Source organism: Pseudovirgaria hyperparasitica, assembly GCF_010093815.1.
Source record: "Pseudovirgaria hyperparasitica strain CBS 121739 unplaced genomic scaffold EJ05scaffold_9, whole genome shotgun sequence".
Lineage (NCBI taxonomy): Eukaryota > Fungi > Ascomycota > Dothideomycetes > Acrospermales > Acrospermaceae > Pseudovirgaria > Pseudovirgaria hyperparasitica.
This window is the reverse complement of record NW_022985557.1, coordinates 1,126,350-1,143,864: the sequence shown is the minus strand read 5'-3', so window position 1 is coordinate 1,143,864 and position 17,515 is coordinate 1,126,350. Positions and strand designations below refer to the sequence as shown.

Genomic DNA, 17,515 nt, shown 5'->3' with positions numbered 1-17,515 from the left:
TGGGACCGCGTGCTTGCCGTTTGCTAAAAGCCCCGAACGCGGGGCGAAATGGCAGTGTATCACTGATTGGGGTTTGGGCATTGGGCGACACAAGAATGAATGGTGTATCAATGGAGGTTGTGAAAGTTGGCGTACGGCAAGGCAGTTCTATCTTGGGGAGACTTGTCAACGTTCGCATGAACCGAATCGTTGTACAAGGAGTGATGGTAGAAGGCATGGTCATGAACATTTAAGGTAGTGTGAAGTCGCTCCATCTTTCATGGCATGAGCAACTCACCGACAGCTCAAACAGACCTCATCCAAAGTCGTCTCACGTCATCAAACCCTCTCTTCAGTAAGAGGAGCAAGGTCCAGCTAGGGCTCCAGAAAGACCAATCTAGCAGAGAATGCTCGGGGAAGGCGGATCGAGCCGATCAGCCGGACGGCTGGGAGGAGGTGGAGGGGGATCATGAAGGGTGCAGGACCATCTCCGACGACATGATGAAGACTCCCTACACCGGAACCAACGGGGCTCTGGAGCACCCGAACGGCGTTGCAGGTTGCAGGTTGCATGTTGTAGGTGGGCCATGCCCTTTGTGTAAAAGATGGCAAAATATGGGAGAAAGAAGGCGTGTGTCCCACGAGTTCGTGTAACTCTGCTTGCTTCACCACCCAGGGCCTGAAGTAAGGAAGGCTGAAGAATAACTGTTTCCGGATCAAGCTACATATGAGAGATGTTATACGTCAATGGTTAGCCGATAGAAAGAATGGGTATTCTGCACAGTAGGAGATCGCGAGTACCTTTCACTGTCCATATGTAACAATCCTGAAGACTTCGAGCAGCAGTCCTGCCTGTAGTAGTCACTTCCACCAATTACGGGCATTTTTTGAGGCTGCCATAACCGTACTACTGTCGTGTGTAGCTAATTATGACTGCGTCTGGACAGTTGGGTGCCGAAATGGAAGTCTTCCCCTTGTGGGGGTATTTGCTGCCGAACCCATCCAAATGGAACGAATCATCAATATCTGCAAGACCCAGAACCTGCTGTGGTAGCCGCTGATTGGAGGTCGGAATGACAGTGGCTTGTAATCGAAACGGGCCGGTGCTGCGGTAAGGTAGTGTAGTTCTGCGCGACATGTCGGACGGCTTCCAGGATATGGCGGTCCGTTCGACCAGCATACATGGTATTGAGTGGCAGACAAGCAACAGATCTGAAGACCAAGTAATTGTTGATACACCCCCTGCTGCAACACCAGTGGCAGCCCATCATCTTATGCCTATCAAGACACCAAGATGACGCGCGACGAAGATACAAGAACGGCCCGAGACAGTGTGAAAGTCTAGTCCAGCTTGAAAAAGCAAACAAACAGGTAACGCTAAAATCACATTAGCATTATGTAGGTTGTTGTTACGCAGCAGAGCTCCTTCAGCCATATCGTTCTGGAAGAGACTCCCACAAGTCCATACGGATAGACGTGCATCGGTTGCAAGGAGCGTTGCCGCTAGGCCTTGAATATATGGTGAGAAGCCCTCTGAGGTGTTTCTGCAGCTGGTTAAAGTGGCAATAAAGTGGAAACAGAGTCAGTGGGTAGGTGGGCCTTGCTGGGATATCACGGATATGTACGACGCTGGCAGACACTGCGAGACCGTTCCGGTAATACAAGCTTCCCTCAGTCATGTGACTGACAGCACTCTCTTGGTCGGAAATACCATTGACTACGGATTCTTGGGTCGGTGACGTTTGGTTCGATATAGTGTGTGCTGCCCGAAGACCTTGCCTATAGTGAAATCGAGCCTTCTAGACGCATAGCATCGTTAGAAGCTCTTCGCCCTATACGCTTTTGAAAGCCTTCATGGTAACTGAATGCTCCGACAACAAGTGTCCCAGCCAGCAAAACTCTCATAATGATAGACATGCCTGTCGATACTATGAGTCAAGTGTGTCGTTGACAAGCCCCCTCCCCCTTGCTCCACGCTGGCAAGCCAAATCCAATGTGCAACCATTGCAACGGGCCTCGGCTACATGCGTTACACCAAGGCTTCAGCAGAATTGACGATCCTGGATTGCAAAGATTAATTTTCTTCTTCCGACTGGAAAAGATAATTACGGCAACGGGGATCCTAGGGCTCTTTAGTCCAATCGCCCGACAGTGACAACAAGCAGACAGGAGGAACTGGTGCAGTGCTTGAGTGGAGCTGTGGATCTGTGGATCCAAGCACCGTCTTTCTGATCGAAACGTGGAGAAAGATGCGTGCTAGGATACCCTGTCTTCCGTTCAAGAACGGCTGTAACTGTCCTAAAGACATGCATGGCGTACGAAGTCGCTTAGACGATGAGACCCATCAAAAGACTTTTCTAGAGTTTCATTCTATGCATGGAAGTTCAACATATGCCGCGCAGACTGAAATGCTGCTATATCATCGTCTGCTGAACAACGTCATCTTGCTTGCTAGAACCGGGCAGCTGTATGATGGTCTTCGTCTTATACCGATCCAAGAATACCTTGTCGCACCGCACTCGACTCAGGCTAGCTACGACGGCATTTAGACTTATTCATGTTGGGAGTAGGATCTAGTGGAGCTCCTAACTGTCCAGTAAAGGCTTTTGGCATCTCTTTACGTCCAGTTGGATACGAATAGCTTGGTGCAAGCTACCCGGGTATATTCCCCTGTCGATGGATCTCTATCTTCAAGGCCATCTTAATAAGGCTACGAGTGATGCTGAGTAGTCCTATCCCAGGTTGATAGTGGAGAGCCGCGCAGGTATTGTCCTGATCACAGAACTAACCAGTTGCTCCAGATTGACCCCTGCGTGCATCAGTGGAACGTGCATGTGCGAATGTCAAAAGGCTCATTCTACCATCGCTCACAACGAGCTATGTATAAATGCTATTTTGGTTGCTGCAAGAAGCCGAAGCAAGCGTTGGGTGACAGAGACAATCTCTGGAAGAAACAAGCAATGCCACACACCGCCCGCAGACGCAAACAAGCCATGAAACTGGCTGGATAGAAATCTGCTCGTTGAGACAAACAACAACCAATGATCTCCATGGACGAAGGATGTAATTCAACGTACTGCCAAAAAGCCTGATCCGAACCGATATCCTTCAATCCAGCTACTGTAGCTGCTCAAACGAACTTCAGATGCACACGCTTAGGTTGTTGGATGGAACAGAGCCAACCAGTCTTCCATATCGCTGTTCAAGAGTCCACTCGACAACAAAAGACCTTGCTGGCCTTCATGTGCTGTCTCGCAAACCATCTCTCCCAAAGATTGCGTTTGACCGACCTCACTGCTCTTATTCTCTCCCAAGCTCTTTCCGTAGTACGACCATCACTTTTTGTCTTTATTTCACCGCAAGTCTGGTCTGTCATACAATCTGTACACTCCAACATATACACTGAATCAAAAAAACAGCTGACATATATTGCAGAACAGTCATGTCTATGTCAATCAGGACCATGCTCAATCCCACTAGGCAACCTATGGACGATGTTGTATACGATCAAACTCAATCGTTACCTCGTACATTTGTCCCACCAGGAGTAGCAATCATATCACCGGATTCTCCAAAGGCTCCAAAGCTTCCAAAAGATGTTATACCCTTCGTCAGAGCAGAGCCACTTCCTGAGAATGTTGCTTATCCATCCCATGAAGATGCGGGCGATCTAGAGCTCGCCCAGCAACACAGGAGATTTCGTATTTTCCCTCAGGGTAGCATCGCGAACTACCATCGCACTATTCCGTACAGTAGCAACAAGAAGAAATTCCGGGAGAGGACCGGACGTGCAGGGTTCGAAGGTGCGGAGAGTAGAGGCGTGATATCGACAGAGATCGCTAATGGAGATGCAGTTTTTCAGTACGTCTTTCAACTACCTCATGAACTTCGTCATCGAGTTGTAGCCGAGGCGAAAGAGAAGTTCTGGTATGTTGCATGGGACCATACAACTGGTTTCGTCAGGATGACTTCGTTCTTCAAAGCATTAGGCCACTCCAAGGTGCGTACATGGCTTTGCTGAGTTGGAACAGTCCCATGCCAACACTTTCCCTAGACAGTACCTAAGAGAATGCTTACTCTCAACAACATCGATGACTATGCATTTAATGTTACTGGTGGAAGTATTCCCGCACAGGGTCAGTCAGTTGATCTGTCGTGTACCTGTGGTGTTTACTCATGCTCTCAGGTTACTGGGTTCCGTTCGAAGCAGCCAAGGCAGCGGCGGCGACATTCTGTTATGACATCAGATACGCCCTGACCCCAGTGTTTGGGAAAGACTTTATATCTCTCTGCATACCGCCTGGGCATAAATGCTTTGCGAACTTCCTCATTCCCCAAGCGATCGTCGATATTTGCATCGCTCAAGCCAAGAAATGGGAAAATACAGATGACAATGCTGCTTCTCCTCAGAGAGCATATGCTCTGCAATCGTCGAGATCTTCCTCCGTGCGAAGGTCCGCTCGAATGCGCCAGCAGACACCACGCCATACACAAAGCGGAGTGAATGATGCAGATATGTGTCCGCCGGTGACTCCTGAAGTGCACCATGCGATTGGAGGACGTTCTCGAGAATCCACAGACGGAATGTCATCTACTGTGAACACACGGACCCAGTCAGAGTACTGTGTATCAGAGATCGAAGCTATATGGGGATTGATAGAATGCCAGCGAGAGGGCGTGAACAGTTCTGCGGCAGACGTTCCGAGGACAAGGCACTGGAATACCCACCAAGCTGCAGAAGCTCTGATGCAGCTGAAAGGAGATTCCTGGCATGATCAGACTTTTTCGGCAAGTGGAACAAATGCATCATAGGCGGTAGCAGGGTCCCGGCAATGCTGGTTTGGTCGGTCGGCGAGTATACCTCTGTCGAGCGGTAAACTGTATGTCGAGAGATTGTAAATACAGATGTAAGCCTGCCAAATCGACTGACGAATCCTGCCATCCTTTGCTCTTTGATGAACATGTGATCTGATCTGATCATGAGTATGTTAGTAGGTCGCATTTACTTGCTTGGAGGTCAGCGAGCAGCTCAAAATATGTGAAGATGGCAACCCACCCGTTGTGCGTACCAAGTAATCTATCTATCAATGATTTTTAGTACGTCTATATGCTTTCCAATCGAATGATAGCCTGAAGCATTATCACAAGTCTGAGCTCACATTCTCACCTTCAAGAAGGAGCCTAGGTCTAGAGCATATGACAAAACATTACAGGCCCGAGACTAGATTGCTAAGCGTATCTTATTAAGATTGCAAAGCGTTCTTCTACATGAGTAGTAAATTCTTCCGATCTTCTACAGCTCATGATTGGTCAAGCAGCAGCAGAATGGGCACGTACCGTATTCCCGGGAAAGTCACACTCATGGGAAGATATAAAGTTCCTCCAAGAGCACTGGAAAGGCCCAATCGTCCTTAAAGGAATCTAGAGCATCAATGATGCAAATAAAGCAGTCGAGGCTGGTGTACAAGGAATAGTTGTACCGAACGATGGTGGGCGTCAACAAGACGGTGGTAATAGCGCGTTGAGGGTTTTACCACAGATTTTAGATGCTGTTGGTGACAACATTGATGTCATCTTCGACTCTGGCATCCGCAGCGGCGCGGATATCCTCAAAGCACTTGGTCTTGGCGCAGAATGTTGCTTAATTGGCAGGCCATATATCTACGGCCTTGCTCTGGGAGGTGAAGCAAGTGTAACGCACGTAATCAGGGCTCTGCTTGGTGAATTAGAGGTCACAATGCATCTAGGCGGTATTCCCTCCGTTGATCAATGCATCCTGAACCGAAAGCGTCTGGTGCGAGAGATAGATTTATTTGACTATCAGGATCATGTTCGACATCTAATCCATGTTTCTCCTTGAACTTGTTGCGATCCGCTGCATCGGTTAAGCCAATTTGCACTCCGATCGAATCGGAACGGAGAAATGGGTTGTAACCATTGTCCATATCGAGGGATCGCCATCCAGGCAAGTAGGTGTCAAGAGTCACGATCAGGGCCGAAAACCCAGCCCTTTGTGCTCTTTGGAGAATGGATTTGATTATCTCATTATTCTCGTTGCTGGGCCAGTAAAGTTGATACCAGCGTGTTCCATTGCCGTTTGCTTCGGCGACCGCTCCAATGGAAATCGAGGACGCGGTACTCATAATGAATGGAACATTCTCTGACCTGGCAGCCAGCGCACTCCCAATCTCACCATCAGCGTGGAAGATAGTCTGAGCACCTATGGGAGCAACAGCTACTGGGTAGCTGAGCTTCTGCCCAAGGACTTTGACCTCGAGTTCTGGATGCTCTGCTTTGACAAGTCGCTGTGGAACAATTGACCATTTCTTGATAGCAGCGATGTTCTTGTCGAATGTCTCATTCTGCCTGCGTTGGCGAGATAGCCAGTACTATCAGCAGATAACCGAGCAAGCGCTTGCTTTCCCCATTCTCATGGTTTGAAAGTGAACGGTGTACTCTCATGTCTGAGCCCTTTTTCGAAGACTTCCTGCTCATATTGCATGGGATCCTTCAGTGGATGAGCCTTCATATCCGGTCGGCCGTCAGGATGGGACATGATGTATGTTGTTTGGGGCTGAGATACTGCTGTTGGGCTGAACTACTTTCCACACCTAGCGACGGGTTTATTAGGATTGTAGTCGCGAAAGTGACGCATGTAAGTGTTAATTCTCAGAACGAAGGACGTCTACATATCGTCACTATAGCGTCATGTATATGACATACTCATGGCTCACTAGCTCAGTGAGATCGTCGCAGTGTATCTCAAGCAAGCACGGAAGCTTGTCGTCTCTTGCTAATGGACAAGACGTAGAGCCGCTGGAGGCGCAATGTATGCACCGTCGACTAAGACATACATCGTAATTGCGTGGTCAGCTTCATATCTGACCGTACCAGTAAGACTATGTAGTGAAATAACATATCGACTGCAGCTTCGCCCCAAACGTCAAAGTAGCCGGTAACATGGTTGGCGTTCAATTCGTGGGAATTCTATTTCAAACCTTTCGAAGTGGGGCGCGACAAGCTCCCCAAGTGAAAATCACTTTTCGGTCCGGCAGTTGTTCCGAACAGCTTCAAGTTCTCGAAATCTAACAATCTCGCACACTTCACAATATAATTCAGCTTTTGAGAGTCAAAATAAGAAATGGGCCGTCATCGAGGCAAAGGCGTAAGTCTAGAATAAGACTCCATGGCGAGCGCAATTAATTGTATTACAGCGGCGCCAAGGCGGTCGCAATGGAGGCGGCGGAGGAGCAGGCGGTGGCTCACGAGACAACCAACCCGGCGGTTGGCCCGAAATCGAGCGGTCGAACAAAGACTACGAACAGTACTACAATGAGGAGGTCAATATTTTGCCTGAAAGCGAGCGCGACGCATTCTGGAAGAGCTTACGAACTACTCTCCCCAATTCGTTCCGTTTCACAGGTTCCAAAGGGCAAGTGTGTCCATGACTCACCATGACCTGATGCTGACTTCTCCAGACACGCCCTCACTGTTCAGAAAGTTCTCGTCGACCGCTATATCCCGCAGATTTCTGCGGTTGAATTTGAAGGCGAGGGCGTGGAGCCCCCAACACAGATACCATGGTATCCAAACCAATTGGCGTGGCATATGACTACGGGAAAGCAAGTGATTCGCAAGTCGCCTCCTTTTGCATTCTTCCAGAAATTCCTCGTGTCCGAGACCAGCGTGGGCAATATCAGCAGACAAGAGGTTGTTAGCATGATTCCACCTCTAGTGATGGACATTGGGCCAGGCATGACTGTGTTGGATCTTTGCGCCGCACCAGGCAGCAAGTCTGCTCAGCTCGCGGAAATGATTCATGCAGGAGAAGAAGCAAGAGTGAGGAAGGTCTTCAAGAAGATCGCCAAGGAGGAGGGACGCGAAGTAAGCCCGGACGGGGAGGAGCTCAAGATCGATCAAGAGGAGGTTGAGCTAGAGGATGACATGTCAGACGATGGCAGGTCTACTGGTCTACTTATAGCGAACGAGATCGACTGGCGTCGGGCTCAAATGCTGGTACATCAAATAAAACGTCTCAACTCCCCGAACTTTATAGTCACGAACCACGACGCGCGCATGTTTCCCTCCATTATCACGAAAGCTGAACCAGGCAAGCCGAGAGAGTATCTCAAATTCGATCGCATTCTAGCAGATGTACCATGCACGGGCGATGGCACGACACGCAAGAACGTCTCTGTCTGGAAAGATTGGACTAGACAAAACGCCCTTGGGCTCTACGCCACACAGGTTCAGATATTGGTGCGAGCACTGCAAATGCTGAAGGTTGGCGGTAGGGTTGTATACTCAACGTGTAGTATGAACCCCATTGAGAATGAGGCAGTTGTTGCTAGTGCCATCGACAAATGCGGAGGAAGCGCAGCCGTTACGGTGGTCAACTGTGAAGACCGTATGGCCGGGCTGAAGCGTAGACCAGGACTTTCGAACTGGCCGGTGGTGGATCGCTTAGGCCGTAAATTCAAGACATGGAACGAGGCTGAGGAGTTCAAGAAAGAGAACAACGACGAGGCCATGGGACGACTCTCTGAAGGCATGTTTGCACCAGATGCCTCTGAGGAGATTCAACTACAAAATTGTATGAGGGTGTACCCACACTTGCAAGACAGCGGGGGGTTCTTCATCACCGTGCTTGAGAAGACAGCTGAGATCCGGAAGTTGCGCGATCCGCCCTCGAAACGTGTAAAAGGAACGAATGGAACTGCCATGGAAGAAAGTGTGACAAAGGGCACAGTAGTCGATGCAGAGCCCTCGATTCCAACATCGCCAGAAATTGCAGCAACAGAGGCGGAAAATGGAACCAATGGAGGTGTTTCACTGCCAAAGGACCTGCCCGAACCTGCGATTGAACCACCGAACGAAAACAGTGTAACTTCGCCGAAACGATCGCTCGAGGACGACGAAAATGAACAGTCAGCTAAACGCTTAAAACAAGATAAAGCTACCACCACGACAACACCAGCAGCCACCACCACCAAACCTCCTGCACAAAAGCAAAACATAAGCCAACAAAAGAAACGTGCTGCACCCAAAGAAGAGCCTTTCAAATACCTCTCTCCCGATCATCCCGTTCTAGCAGATATCTCGAAGTTCTACGGCCTCTCCTCTCGATTCCCGCGCGACCGCTTCATGGTGCGCAACGAGAATGGCGACCCTGTAAAAGCGATTTACTACACTTCCGCTTTGACCCGCCAGATATTGATGCTCAACGAAGGTTCCGGCATGAAATTTGTGCATAGCGGAGTTAAGATGTTCGTCAAGCAAGACGCCCCCTCGCCGGAAGTGTGCAAGTGGCGTATCCAGTCCGAAGGCCTGCCAATACTCGACTCCTGGGTCGGCGAGGATCGCATTGTCCGCCTGTATACGCGGAAGCCGCTGCATCGACTGCTACGCGAGACATTCGTCAAGGTGAATCAGGACAACGAGGAGCTGGGCGAGATAGCTGAGCGATTGCGAGACATTCCAATGGGCTGTGCGGTTCTCAGGGTTGAGGTTAGTGGTGATCCAGAGAATGGGTTTGCAGACCGCATGGTCATGCCATTGTGGCGCAGCGTGTTTAGCCTGCAACTCATGCTACCGAAGGAGGATCGCAAGGCTATGCTACTCAGGCTGTTCAACGATGATTCGCCATTGATTGACCACAACAAGGAGAAGGGGATCAACAAGAGCAAGAAGCAGCTGGCCGAGGAAGCCGCAGCAGCAGCCGCTCAGGAGGAAGAGATGAAGGAAGAGGAGGAAGAGGTCGAAGAGGCTGAAGAAGCTGAAGAGCTTGTGCAGGAAGAAGAACTCGGAGAGGCGAACAAGGCAGCAACAGAGGATGTTGAGATGGCACAAGCTTCATAGCATGGTGGGTGGTGACGGTATTCCACTGACATTTCTGCATTTATGGCGTTCGGAAATCGGTACGAAAAAAAATGGACAAGTGTGATTTGGGAAACGCAATACTACTGTGTAACTAGATCTTGTTGTTGAAAAGCTACAATTCATTGTGACATATATATACCACTATCAACACCATGCTGGCCACTCTGAACCACAGTACATTCATGAGCAATGTGAAGAATTTGCACATGCCGAGATGCATTTAGTCCAGGAATGGACCTATAGCCAGACTTAGACAAGTCACCGAGTTCGATATGCGAGAGGCTCGGAGTTATTACCGCAAAAAACCATTTAGACGCATGGATCGATATAGTGATGACGGAAGCAGATGACGGAAACGTCGGTAGTCGGACACGGGCCTTGCTCGGATCTAAGCACCACTAATATAGATCTGGAGATGGAAGGCACTGATTAGATAAAACCCCTCCAAGTCGTCATCGTCCACCACACGCGCCAGGACGATGACATGAGCCGACCATTCTAGAGCTCTCGGGAGCTTTGCAAGCCGGCCCGGGGTTCTTGCGTCCTCCCAATATAAGAATAACATACATACATATATTGTCCCAGGTCCTCCTCCTCTTCGGCATGAATCTGCGCTCCTACACTCGCATCCTGTCCTCTGCTTGTCTCGTCTCTACCTGTGCTACCGCTCGCCTCTACTCTTCTTCATCCTCGGCACTCATCAGAGCCCCAGCTGCTGCGACCCTTTTTCGACACACTACCTCCACCTATCTCCCACCCTCATTCGCGCTCATCCACGCCGCCAAAGCATCCACCATGTCGTCCGCAACCACATTCTACGACTTCAAGCCTCTCGATCGTACGTCCTGTCCTGCCCCTCCTACTCTTGCCACACTAACACCTTTGAACAGCCAAAGGCACCCCCTTCGACTTCACCCAACTCCACAACAAAGTCGTCCTGATCGTCAACACCGCCTCAAAATGCGGCTTCACCCCGCAATTCGCCGGCCTCGAAGCCCTCTACAAAGACATCCAAGCCACCCACCCCTCCGACTTCACAATCCTCGGTTTCCCCTGTAACCAATTCGGCTCGCAGGACCCCGGCACCGACGACGAGATCCAGAGCTTCTGCCAGCGGAACTACGGCGTCAGCTTCCCCGTCTTGGGGAAAGTGGATGTTAATGGGGATAAGGCGGCGCCGCTGTGGGCGTGGCTGAAGCATGAGAAGCCGGGCATCATGGGGCTGGAGCGCGTGAAGTGGAATTTTGAAAAGTTTTTGATTGGAAAGGATGGGAAGGTTAAGGGGAGGTGGGCGAGTACGACGAAGCCGGAGGCGTTGAAGGAGGCGATCCTGAAGGAGTTGGGCGACGCTGGGAAGAAGAGTGAGTTGTAGAGTGATTGCGGAATGTTGTGGTTTTGTGCTGTGAGTAATGCGGTAATACCAATTTGAATCTATGCTGTGAGTTGTTTGGAATCATTTTATTGTTGTTTTTACCGTATACGTCGTGGAAGATACATATATACACATGGCGCTAACACCAAGTCCTGCCATATACACTCACTCCACCATCCCTTCCGCACTCCACCACCACAACTCCCACCGCTCAAACAACAACACATCCCATCCACATGCTCAGTCCCACCCATCACCGCCTCCTCAAACTCCTCACACGCCCAAACCCCTCACCCTCTCCCTCCACAGGACATTCCGTGCTTGCTGAACTATTGAGCGCGGGTGATGCTGTGTGTGTAGCGGGTGCAGAGTGTTGTCTAGAAGATGAGATGTCGGATTGCGGTGTAAGTGCTGTTTTTGATGTTTTTGTGGACGTAGGTGTAGGCGAGGGGGTTGTGAGGAGTGCATCGTCAAAGTCAGACAGCGGGGACGTACTAGCCCGACACATTACTCTGTTACTTTCTAGGGATTCGTCGGGTGTCGTCAGGGGTGAGGTAGCAGCAGTCGTACTGTATCGAGTGTCATGACTTTGCGTATGCTTCTCCGTGGTGTGCCCATTTAACATATTCGACTGTACAATGGCACCAGCCGAATGATCGGAAGTTTCCGTGCGAGAGACATGCGATGGTGATAAAGCAGACACGCTTCTATCATGCTCTGTCTGTGACGAGCGTGTCTTTCTTGTCTTTCCGCATATGGCTGTTCGAAGAAGTGGATTGTTTACTGGTGTTGATGACCCCCGAACGGGATCCTCTGCACTACGAACTTCTTGCTCCGAAGATACCTCAGACTTTATCCCTCTAGGCCGGTGTACTTGACGCAGCGGACTAACCGGTGGCGAAAGGCGATATATCACCATCGCATTCTGCCTCATGTCCGTCGTCATCGTCGTCGTCGTCTTTGCCATCCCGCCTAAACACGCAGAACGCCCCGTATCCACACACCGACCACGCACTCCCACCGTCTCACAGACCGCAGCACTCGTCTGGACATGCTTATCAAGCTTGAACTTGACATTATACGCACGTTTACGTCCACCGCAACCGCGCTGCCGCTTTTCTGACTGAGGAGGTAGGTGCGGAGGAGTTGTTAGCATCGATGCTCCGACCCGCTTCTTCGGTGGCGATGGGTCAGGGGTAGGGGGTAGGTGGATTGCCACGAAGGGGTGTGGGTGCAGTCGGGGTCGCTTGGTTATTTGTGCTCCGGATGCTGCAGATACGAGATGTGGGATTGGGAGTGTGGTGTCGATGGTGCTTGGGGCTTCGCGTTTGCGCTTTAGGGATGGGTGGGTGTTTGTTGGATGGGGAGGGAGGACGAGAGATTTGGAACTGTGTAGTGTTTGGTGGTACCAGTGGGTGTCATGGCTCGGTGTCGTCCTCCAGGCTGCGGAAATCGCGCCCATTTCGTTTGGTGAGCTTCTTTGTGGGTCTAGGGGAGGGTGAGAGCGGAGATCCATTTGGGTGAAGCAGGTCAGAAGGTTGTGATGACCTTTGACGGCAGACATTTTGTTGTTTTTGATAAGTTGGCGGCGGGAGAATGCTGTAATATGTCTGCCTTCTGGGTTGCAGCCGTCATGAACTTGATAGGATGTTGTTGTTATGGTGCCTAGGTAGGTATTCACTCGAGGCGCGCTAACGAGCTCCACTTGAAGGTCAAGCTTGCACACGACAACAACTGTCGACTTCCACACAACCCAGTGCTTGTTAAATGTGCGCAAGACAGATGAGATAAAGCAACGAGAACTGCACGAGCCGTACGCACGAAGAATGTAATAATAACCAATAACACGCAACGACAAGAATGAACAACTGCGCAAGCGACCTAAAGTCAACAGGCCCAGACCAGGCCGTCCAAAAAAAAAAGGCCTGCCACCTCACCTCGTCCACGTGCCGGGGAATGGATCTGCCTTGCATGCAATGCATCCATGCATCACCGCCTGCAGCCGACCATTCCAGCTGCCTTTCACAGCCGCAACCCAGCTATTGGCCCGCACGACCCGGCGCAGGTCCGCATGAATGCATCCCATCCATCCATGCAGCTAATTAATTAGTATTCTCTATTCCGCCGCACTTTACGGTCGGTCGGTCGCTGCGGCAGACGGGGTTTTTAAACGTGCATGACGTGAACGGAAGAGAGCCGAGATGAGAACGGTATAACGGGTTCTAGTACGGTGTATATATGTGTGTGCGAATCAAAAGTAAAAGAAGATGAAGAAGACGAAGAAGAGGGAAAAAGAGGTAAGTAAGAGGTAAGAAATCATCCCATCGCCACGACACAGTGTCCGTCCTCACCTGAGAAGAAGTGCAGGCAGGCTGCATGAATCCAGCCTCTCTCGAACCAAGCCGGAATGAAAATACGAGCCCTTGCTTCAGCTTCCTCTCTCTCTCAAAACTCCATGTCATACGCCAAGTTCTCCGCAAACAATTCCCTTCCCATCTTGAGCAATCTGTAGCCACACGAAATAGTAGTCAGCCAGTGGTCGTTTCGTATTTGTCAGAAAAAAAAGTCAAATCAGTCAGTCAGTCGGTCGGTCAGTTGTTTAGTCAGATGGTCAGTGCCGGACTGAGTTGAATGTACGTACTCCAAGTGCACCGGATGCTCAGCATAGACCTTGATCGTGTCTGCCCCGTCCAGCACGGCGATGACAGCGACGTTGAATCCTTGCGATCGATGCGCGGTGCTGGCGTGTGGAGGCCCGACCTTGAGCGAGTGTAGGCCGGGGATTCTGCCGACCATGCCTGAGGCTGCTGCCTTCCATGTCGCTATTTGGCCGTCGCTGACTTCAGGCTTCCGTTTGAAGAGCACTGGCACGCACGCTGTCAGCCGAGCTGCGCAAGAAGGCAACTCTTGGAAATTGTTTGCACTCACCAACATGGTAGACTGCCATTTTTTTCTTCTCTTTCTTTTGAAACTGTTAATTCTTCAATATGCTGAGTTCCGACACCCTGAGAGGAAACTTGTAGCTTTAGCTGATTACCTACGGAAGAATTATGTCGAAAGTCCGGAGCTGTGAAATCCCGCGTCCCCACTTACCCTCCCGACGTCACAATTGCTCCGCCTCGACTGATCACAGCATGGCACACAGCACAAGATTGCTACAATCAGACTAATGATGATCAGTACAGGATTTTTCAAGTCGCAGGCATCGTACAAGCTGGTATGCGTGTTAGACAATCATGCAAGTACAGTCACAGGCAAGATGGATTGAAGAAGCAGAAAAGAGCTTGTGCAATGCCTACGGATCCTTACGTTGCCTGCAGAATTGTAAAAGGGACTATCGAGACAGTTGAAGAAGCAGATGCAAATTATTCATGGAGCCCGAGTTGACGATGATGCCATAAAATCCACGTCCGCTACGCTTGCCCGTGTCCATATGCCTAGGGAGCAAATCTCGAATAGCATATTCAAGTTGAGTGTTTCCGAAACACCCTTTACATCGTGCTGAAAGATGCAGTGTTGGGGCTTCGACTTCCCTCAACTTTAAACTGAATAAACTGGCGTCATGTTTTAGATGTCTCTGCACTGCAATGATTTGACCGCTTTGGCCTCCAGTGACCCGCGCTACCGACATTAATATGGAAACATACTGATTAGAAAGAAGTAGATGAAGTTGAACGACGACGGATTCTTGGCAAGCTCAGAATGCCAGGAGAACCTTTGGGTATACTGCAGAGACGAATAGAATGCGGTTCGAGGCGAATCGCACGTCTAGTTCGAGAAGATATAGGTGGCGGTGCCAGACAGGACGGTGGTGGTACAACCAAGATCGTTGCAGTCTTCGTAATCGGCACCGGAGCAGTATGCCTGCTTGCCAGCATCATATCTGCAGTTACCGTTTATGTCGTCGCCCTCGATGGTAATCGTGAAGTCAAGCTTCTCATAGGTAGTGGGTGCGTTCTGTTGAATCGATATCCATCCCTTGCCATCCTTGAAACCGATACCGATATTGGCAGGTGCATAGTTACCGACACCAGAACCAGGTTCGTTCCACCAGCAACCATCCTCCTGAGAAACGCCGGCATTGTTAACATAAAGTTGTGCAGAGGTCGCTTTGCCCTCCCACACGTAGGCATCGAGGCCATCAGCATCAGGACAGGCCAGCTTATGCTCCTCGCCGCCACTGACAAACGTTGGAATCGTCTCACTCTCGGTACCGGGGTAATCCGTACGGCACACGGCGACGCCTTTGCTCATGGTATTCTTGACCTTGATTGTGATCTTGTCCGTACCCGGGCTGCACAGTTTCTTTGTAACATCGCCACGGGTAAGAGTCAGCTTGCCATCCGTGCATAGAAGGCCACCGACGGACTGTCCAGTAGCACCTTGGGTTGATGGCCACTGTGTTTTCTGGTATCCAATTGGGCAAGCGTACGAGTATAAGGAGCCCTCTTGGCCTGTGAAGCCGTTGAACATGTCAGCCTTGATGGTGAGGATATCATTGAAGCCAGCAGCGAGGATTGACTGTGGAGACTGAATGCCAGACCACCCGTTAAGACCAAGGTAGTCGAGACGGATAGGACCGAAGGCCTCGGGAAAGTCGTCGCAAGAAACAGAATCATCGTAGTCGGGAAAGTCACCATCGCTGAACGAAGTCTGGGGCTTGGGAGTGTCGGCTGGAGGCTCTGGAGCTTCAGCGGTCTGCGCCGGCGGCGCTGGGGCACTGGAATAGTCGGGCTCAGCTACTTGAGCATGCTGGAGGTCAGGACCAGTAGAGGGTGTTTCAGCAAACTCGCTGGCCTGAGCCCAGACGAGGGTGCCATTCGCAATTCCTTGCATGACCTCTGACTCGGGAATAGTAAGCCCATTGAGCTCGTAGACTATCTTAGTGACGTCCTTGACAGTCTTCTTGACATGGTGATGACGGTGCTGATGCTGGTGTGCGTGTGGAGTTGCGCAAGCAAAACCAGCGACAGTCAGCAGGATGGCGGTGGAGTACTTCATCTTTGCTATTTGATGGTACTTGTTAGAAGGAACGCGCAAACCGAACATTGGAGAGGGCAGGGTAGAGGGTCAGACAGCTACGAACAGAGCCTTACCTTGATGTTTGAAGAGGTAGCCCGGTGATGACTATTGTTGACAGATCTTATCTTCTTCTTTTGTCTGAGATGCAAGTGAAGGCAAAGGAGCGGAATGGAGCAAAGGCCCCGAATGGATGAAATGAGAGATAACGAGTGATAGAGAATCGAAGTTTGAGAAGGAGAGAAAGATCAGGGGCACGAGATGGAGGTGAAGATGTTTTGTGAGTGGAGGAAGCGAGAGATTGAAAAGCCGGTGATGCGAGTGGGAAATGGCAGCTCAAGCCAAACAATAAGCTCAGGTACACCAGTACACGCCGCTAAGACCACAAACAGCCTAGTGTCAGGGGAATTGCACCTCTCATTGGACACACTAACCGCTTAACCTTGCGTCGCGCAGCCATGGCAGGGGCAGCGGGGGTCTTGGCATACATTGCTCACACTTTCACTTGCCTCCACTTGTGTATTTATGTGGATGTATACATCCATATCCATATGTAATTAGTCTACAGTCCTCATCGCGCACTCCTGGCATTGGCAATCCTACAGACTACACTGAATCGTTGATCTGGCTAAGGCGCACCGTGCATCAGTTTGTTATGGCCTTCGTCGCCGTGGCACAGAAGAATCACGAGCCCGCGCGGGCTGCTACCGTGCTAGCCAGCAAAATTAGTGTTTGACACTCTCATTTCTCATGAAGGTGAGGCTTGGACGGGGCTATTACCTATACATAATAGTCGCAATCATCAAGAATGCGCGGTATGTTACCTTGCTAGGAACGCGTCACACGAGACCTATAGGAAGTCACGAATTCGTGCCAGACTTCTCCAGTCAGAACCTCAGACAGGAATCAAACTCTAAACACTGGTAATCACAAGACATAATCAGCTAACAGGTAGAGATGGTCTGTCTAGGAGGATCTGCCACCCAAGCCGTGAAGGTTCGATTAAAGGTTAGTGGAGAGGTCAGGATGAGCACGCACGGACCTTGATACCCACCACATCGATCGTCAAGATTGCGGTTCGCGATTGGCCAGCAAGCGCGCGTGGAAATGTTTCTATGTACGGTATGTATATATATATAACGAACGATGCCTCTCAAGTCGGAGATTTTTCTCCGTCGACACTGTCACTCCGTTACACTATCCGTCAAAGAGACGTCTATTCGACCGTGGTGAGAGCAGAACGGCTCCAAGGATTGCGTACAGCGT

The 17,515-nt window shown here is 50.4% G+C and overlaps 7 protein-coding genes across 7 annotated transcripts; 3 read left to right on the top strand and 4 right to left on the bottom strand.

Annotated features, from left to right (window-relative positions):
* The first annotated feature begins 3,807 nt into the window (after positions 1 to 3,807).
* Positions 3,808 to 4,984, top strand: EJ05DRAFT_398066 (uncharacterized protein). Its single transcript, XM_033741403.1, has one exon. It carries the CDS (start codon positions 4,156 to 4,158, stop codon positions 4,789 to 4,791), a length of 636 nt encoding a protein of 211 aa, XP_033600160.1. The 5' UTR covers positions 3,808 to 4,155; the 3' UTR covers positions 4,792 to 4,984.
* A 727-nt stretch (positions 4,985 to 5,711) lies between these two features.
* EJ05DRAFT_439758 (FMN-linked oxidoreductase) lies at positions 5,712 to 6,311 on the bottom strand (the record flags this gene model as incomplete). The annotated part of the gene is made up of 1 exon (XM_033741888.1): positions 5,712 to 6,311. A coding segment is annotated over one exon (600 nt), but the record flags the coding sequence as incomplete, so codon positions are not given.
* A 742-nt stretch (positions 6,312 to 7,053) lies between these two features.
* On the top strand, positions 7,054 to 10,018 carry EJ05DRAFT_511479 (S-adenosyl-L-methionine-dependent methyltransferase). The gene is made up of 3 exons (XM_033748250.1): positions 7,054 to 7,144; positions 7,194 to 7,411; positions 7,458 to 10,018. Exons 1-3 carry the CDS (start codon positions 7,121 to 7,123, stop codon positions 9,835 to 9,837), a joined length of 2,622 nt encoding a protein of 873 aa, XP_033600158.1. The 5' UTR covers positions 7,054 to 7,120; the 3' UTR covers positions 9,838 to 10,018.
* Positions 10,019 to 10,653: 635 nt separating this feature from the next.
* On the top strand, positions 10,654 to 11,230 carry EJ05DRAFT_493326 (glutathione peroxidase; the record flags this gene model as incomplete). The annotated part of the gene is made up of 2 exons (XM_033746103.1): positions 10,654 to 10,696; positions 10,749 to 11,230. 2 exons carry the CDS (start codon positions 10,654 to 10,656, stop codon positions 11,228 to 11,230), a joined length of 525 nt encoding a protein of 174 aa, XP_033600157.1.
* Positions 11,155 to 12,942, bottom strand: EJ05DRAFT_397957 (uncharacterized protein). Its single transcript, XM_033741402.1, has 2 exons — positions 11,387 to 12,942; positions 11,155 to 11,294 (listed from the first exon to the last, which is right to left on the bottom strand). The coding sequence occupies exon 1, from the start codon at positions 12,792 to 12,794 to the stop codon at positions 11,484 to 11,486; it is 1,311 nt and encodes a 436-aa protein (XP_033600156.1). The 5' UTR covers positions 12,795 to 12,942; the 3' UTR covers positions 11,155 to 11,294; positions 11,387 to 11,483.
* A 364-nt stretch (positions 12,943 to 13,306) lies between these two features.
* Positions 13,307 to 14,272, bottom strand: EJ05DRAFT_476918 (uncharacterized protein). Its single transcript, XM_033744142.1, has 3 exons — positions 14,159 to 14,272; positions 13,872 to 14,094; positions 13,307 to 13,736 (listed from the first exon to the last, which is right to left on the bottom strand). Exons 1-3 carry the CDS (start codon positions 14,175 to 14,177, stop codon positions 13,676 to 13,678), a joined length of 303 nt encoding a protein of 100 aa, XP_033600155.1. The 5' UTR covers positions 14,178 to 14,272; the 3' UTR covers positions 13,307 to 13,675.
* A 251-nt stretch (positions 14,273 to 14,523) lies between these two features.
* EJ05DRAFT_476916 (SUN-domain-containing protein) lies at positions 14,524 to 16,242 on the bottom strand. The gene has a single exon (XM_033744141.1). The coding sequence runs from the start codon at positions 16,229 to 16,231 to the stop codon at positions 14,999 to 15,001; it is 1,233 nt and encodes a 410-aa protein (XP_033600154.1). The 5' UTR covers positions 16,232 to 16,242; the 3' UTR covers positions 14,524 to 14,998.
* Positions 16,243 to 17,515: the final 1,273 nt, after the last annotated feature.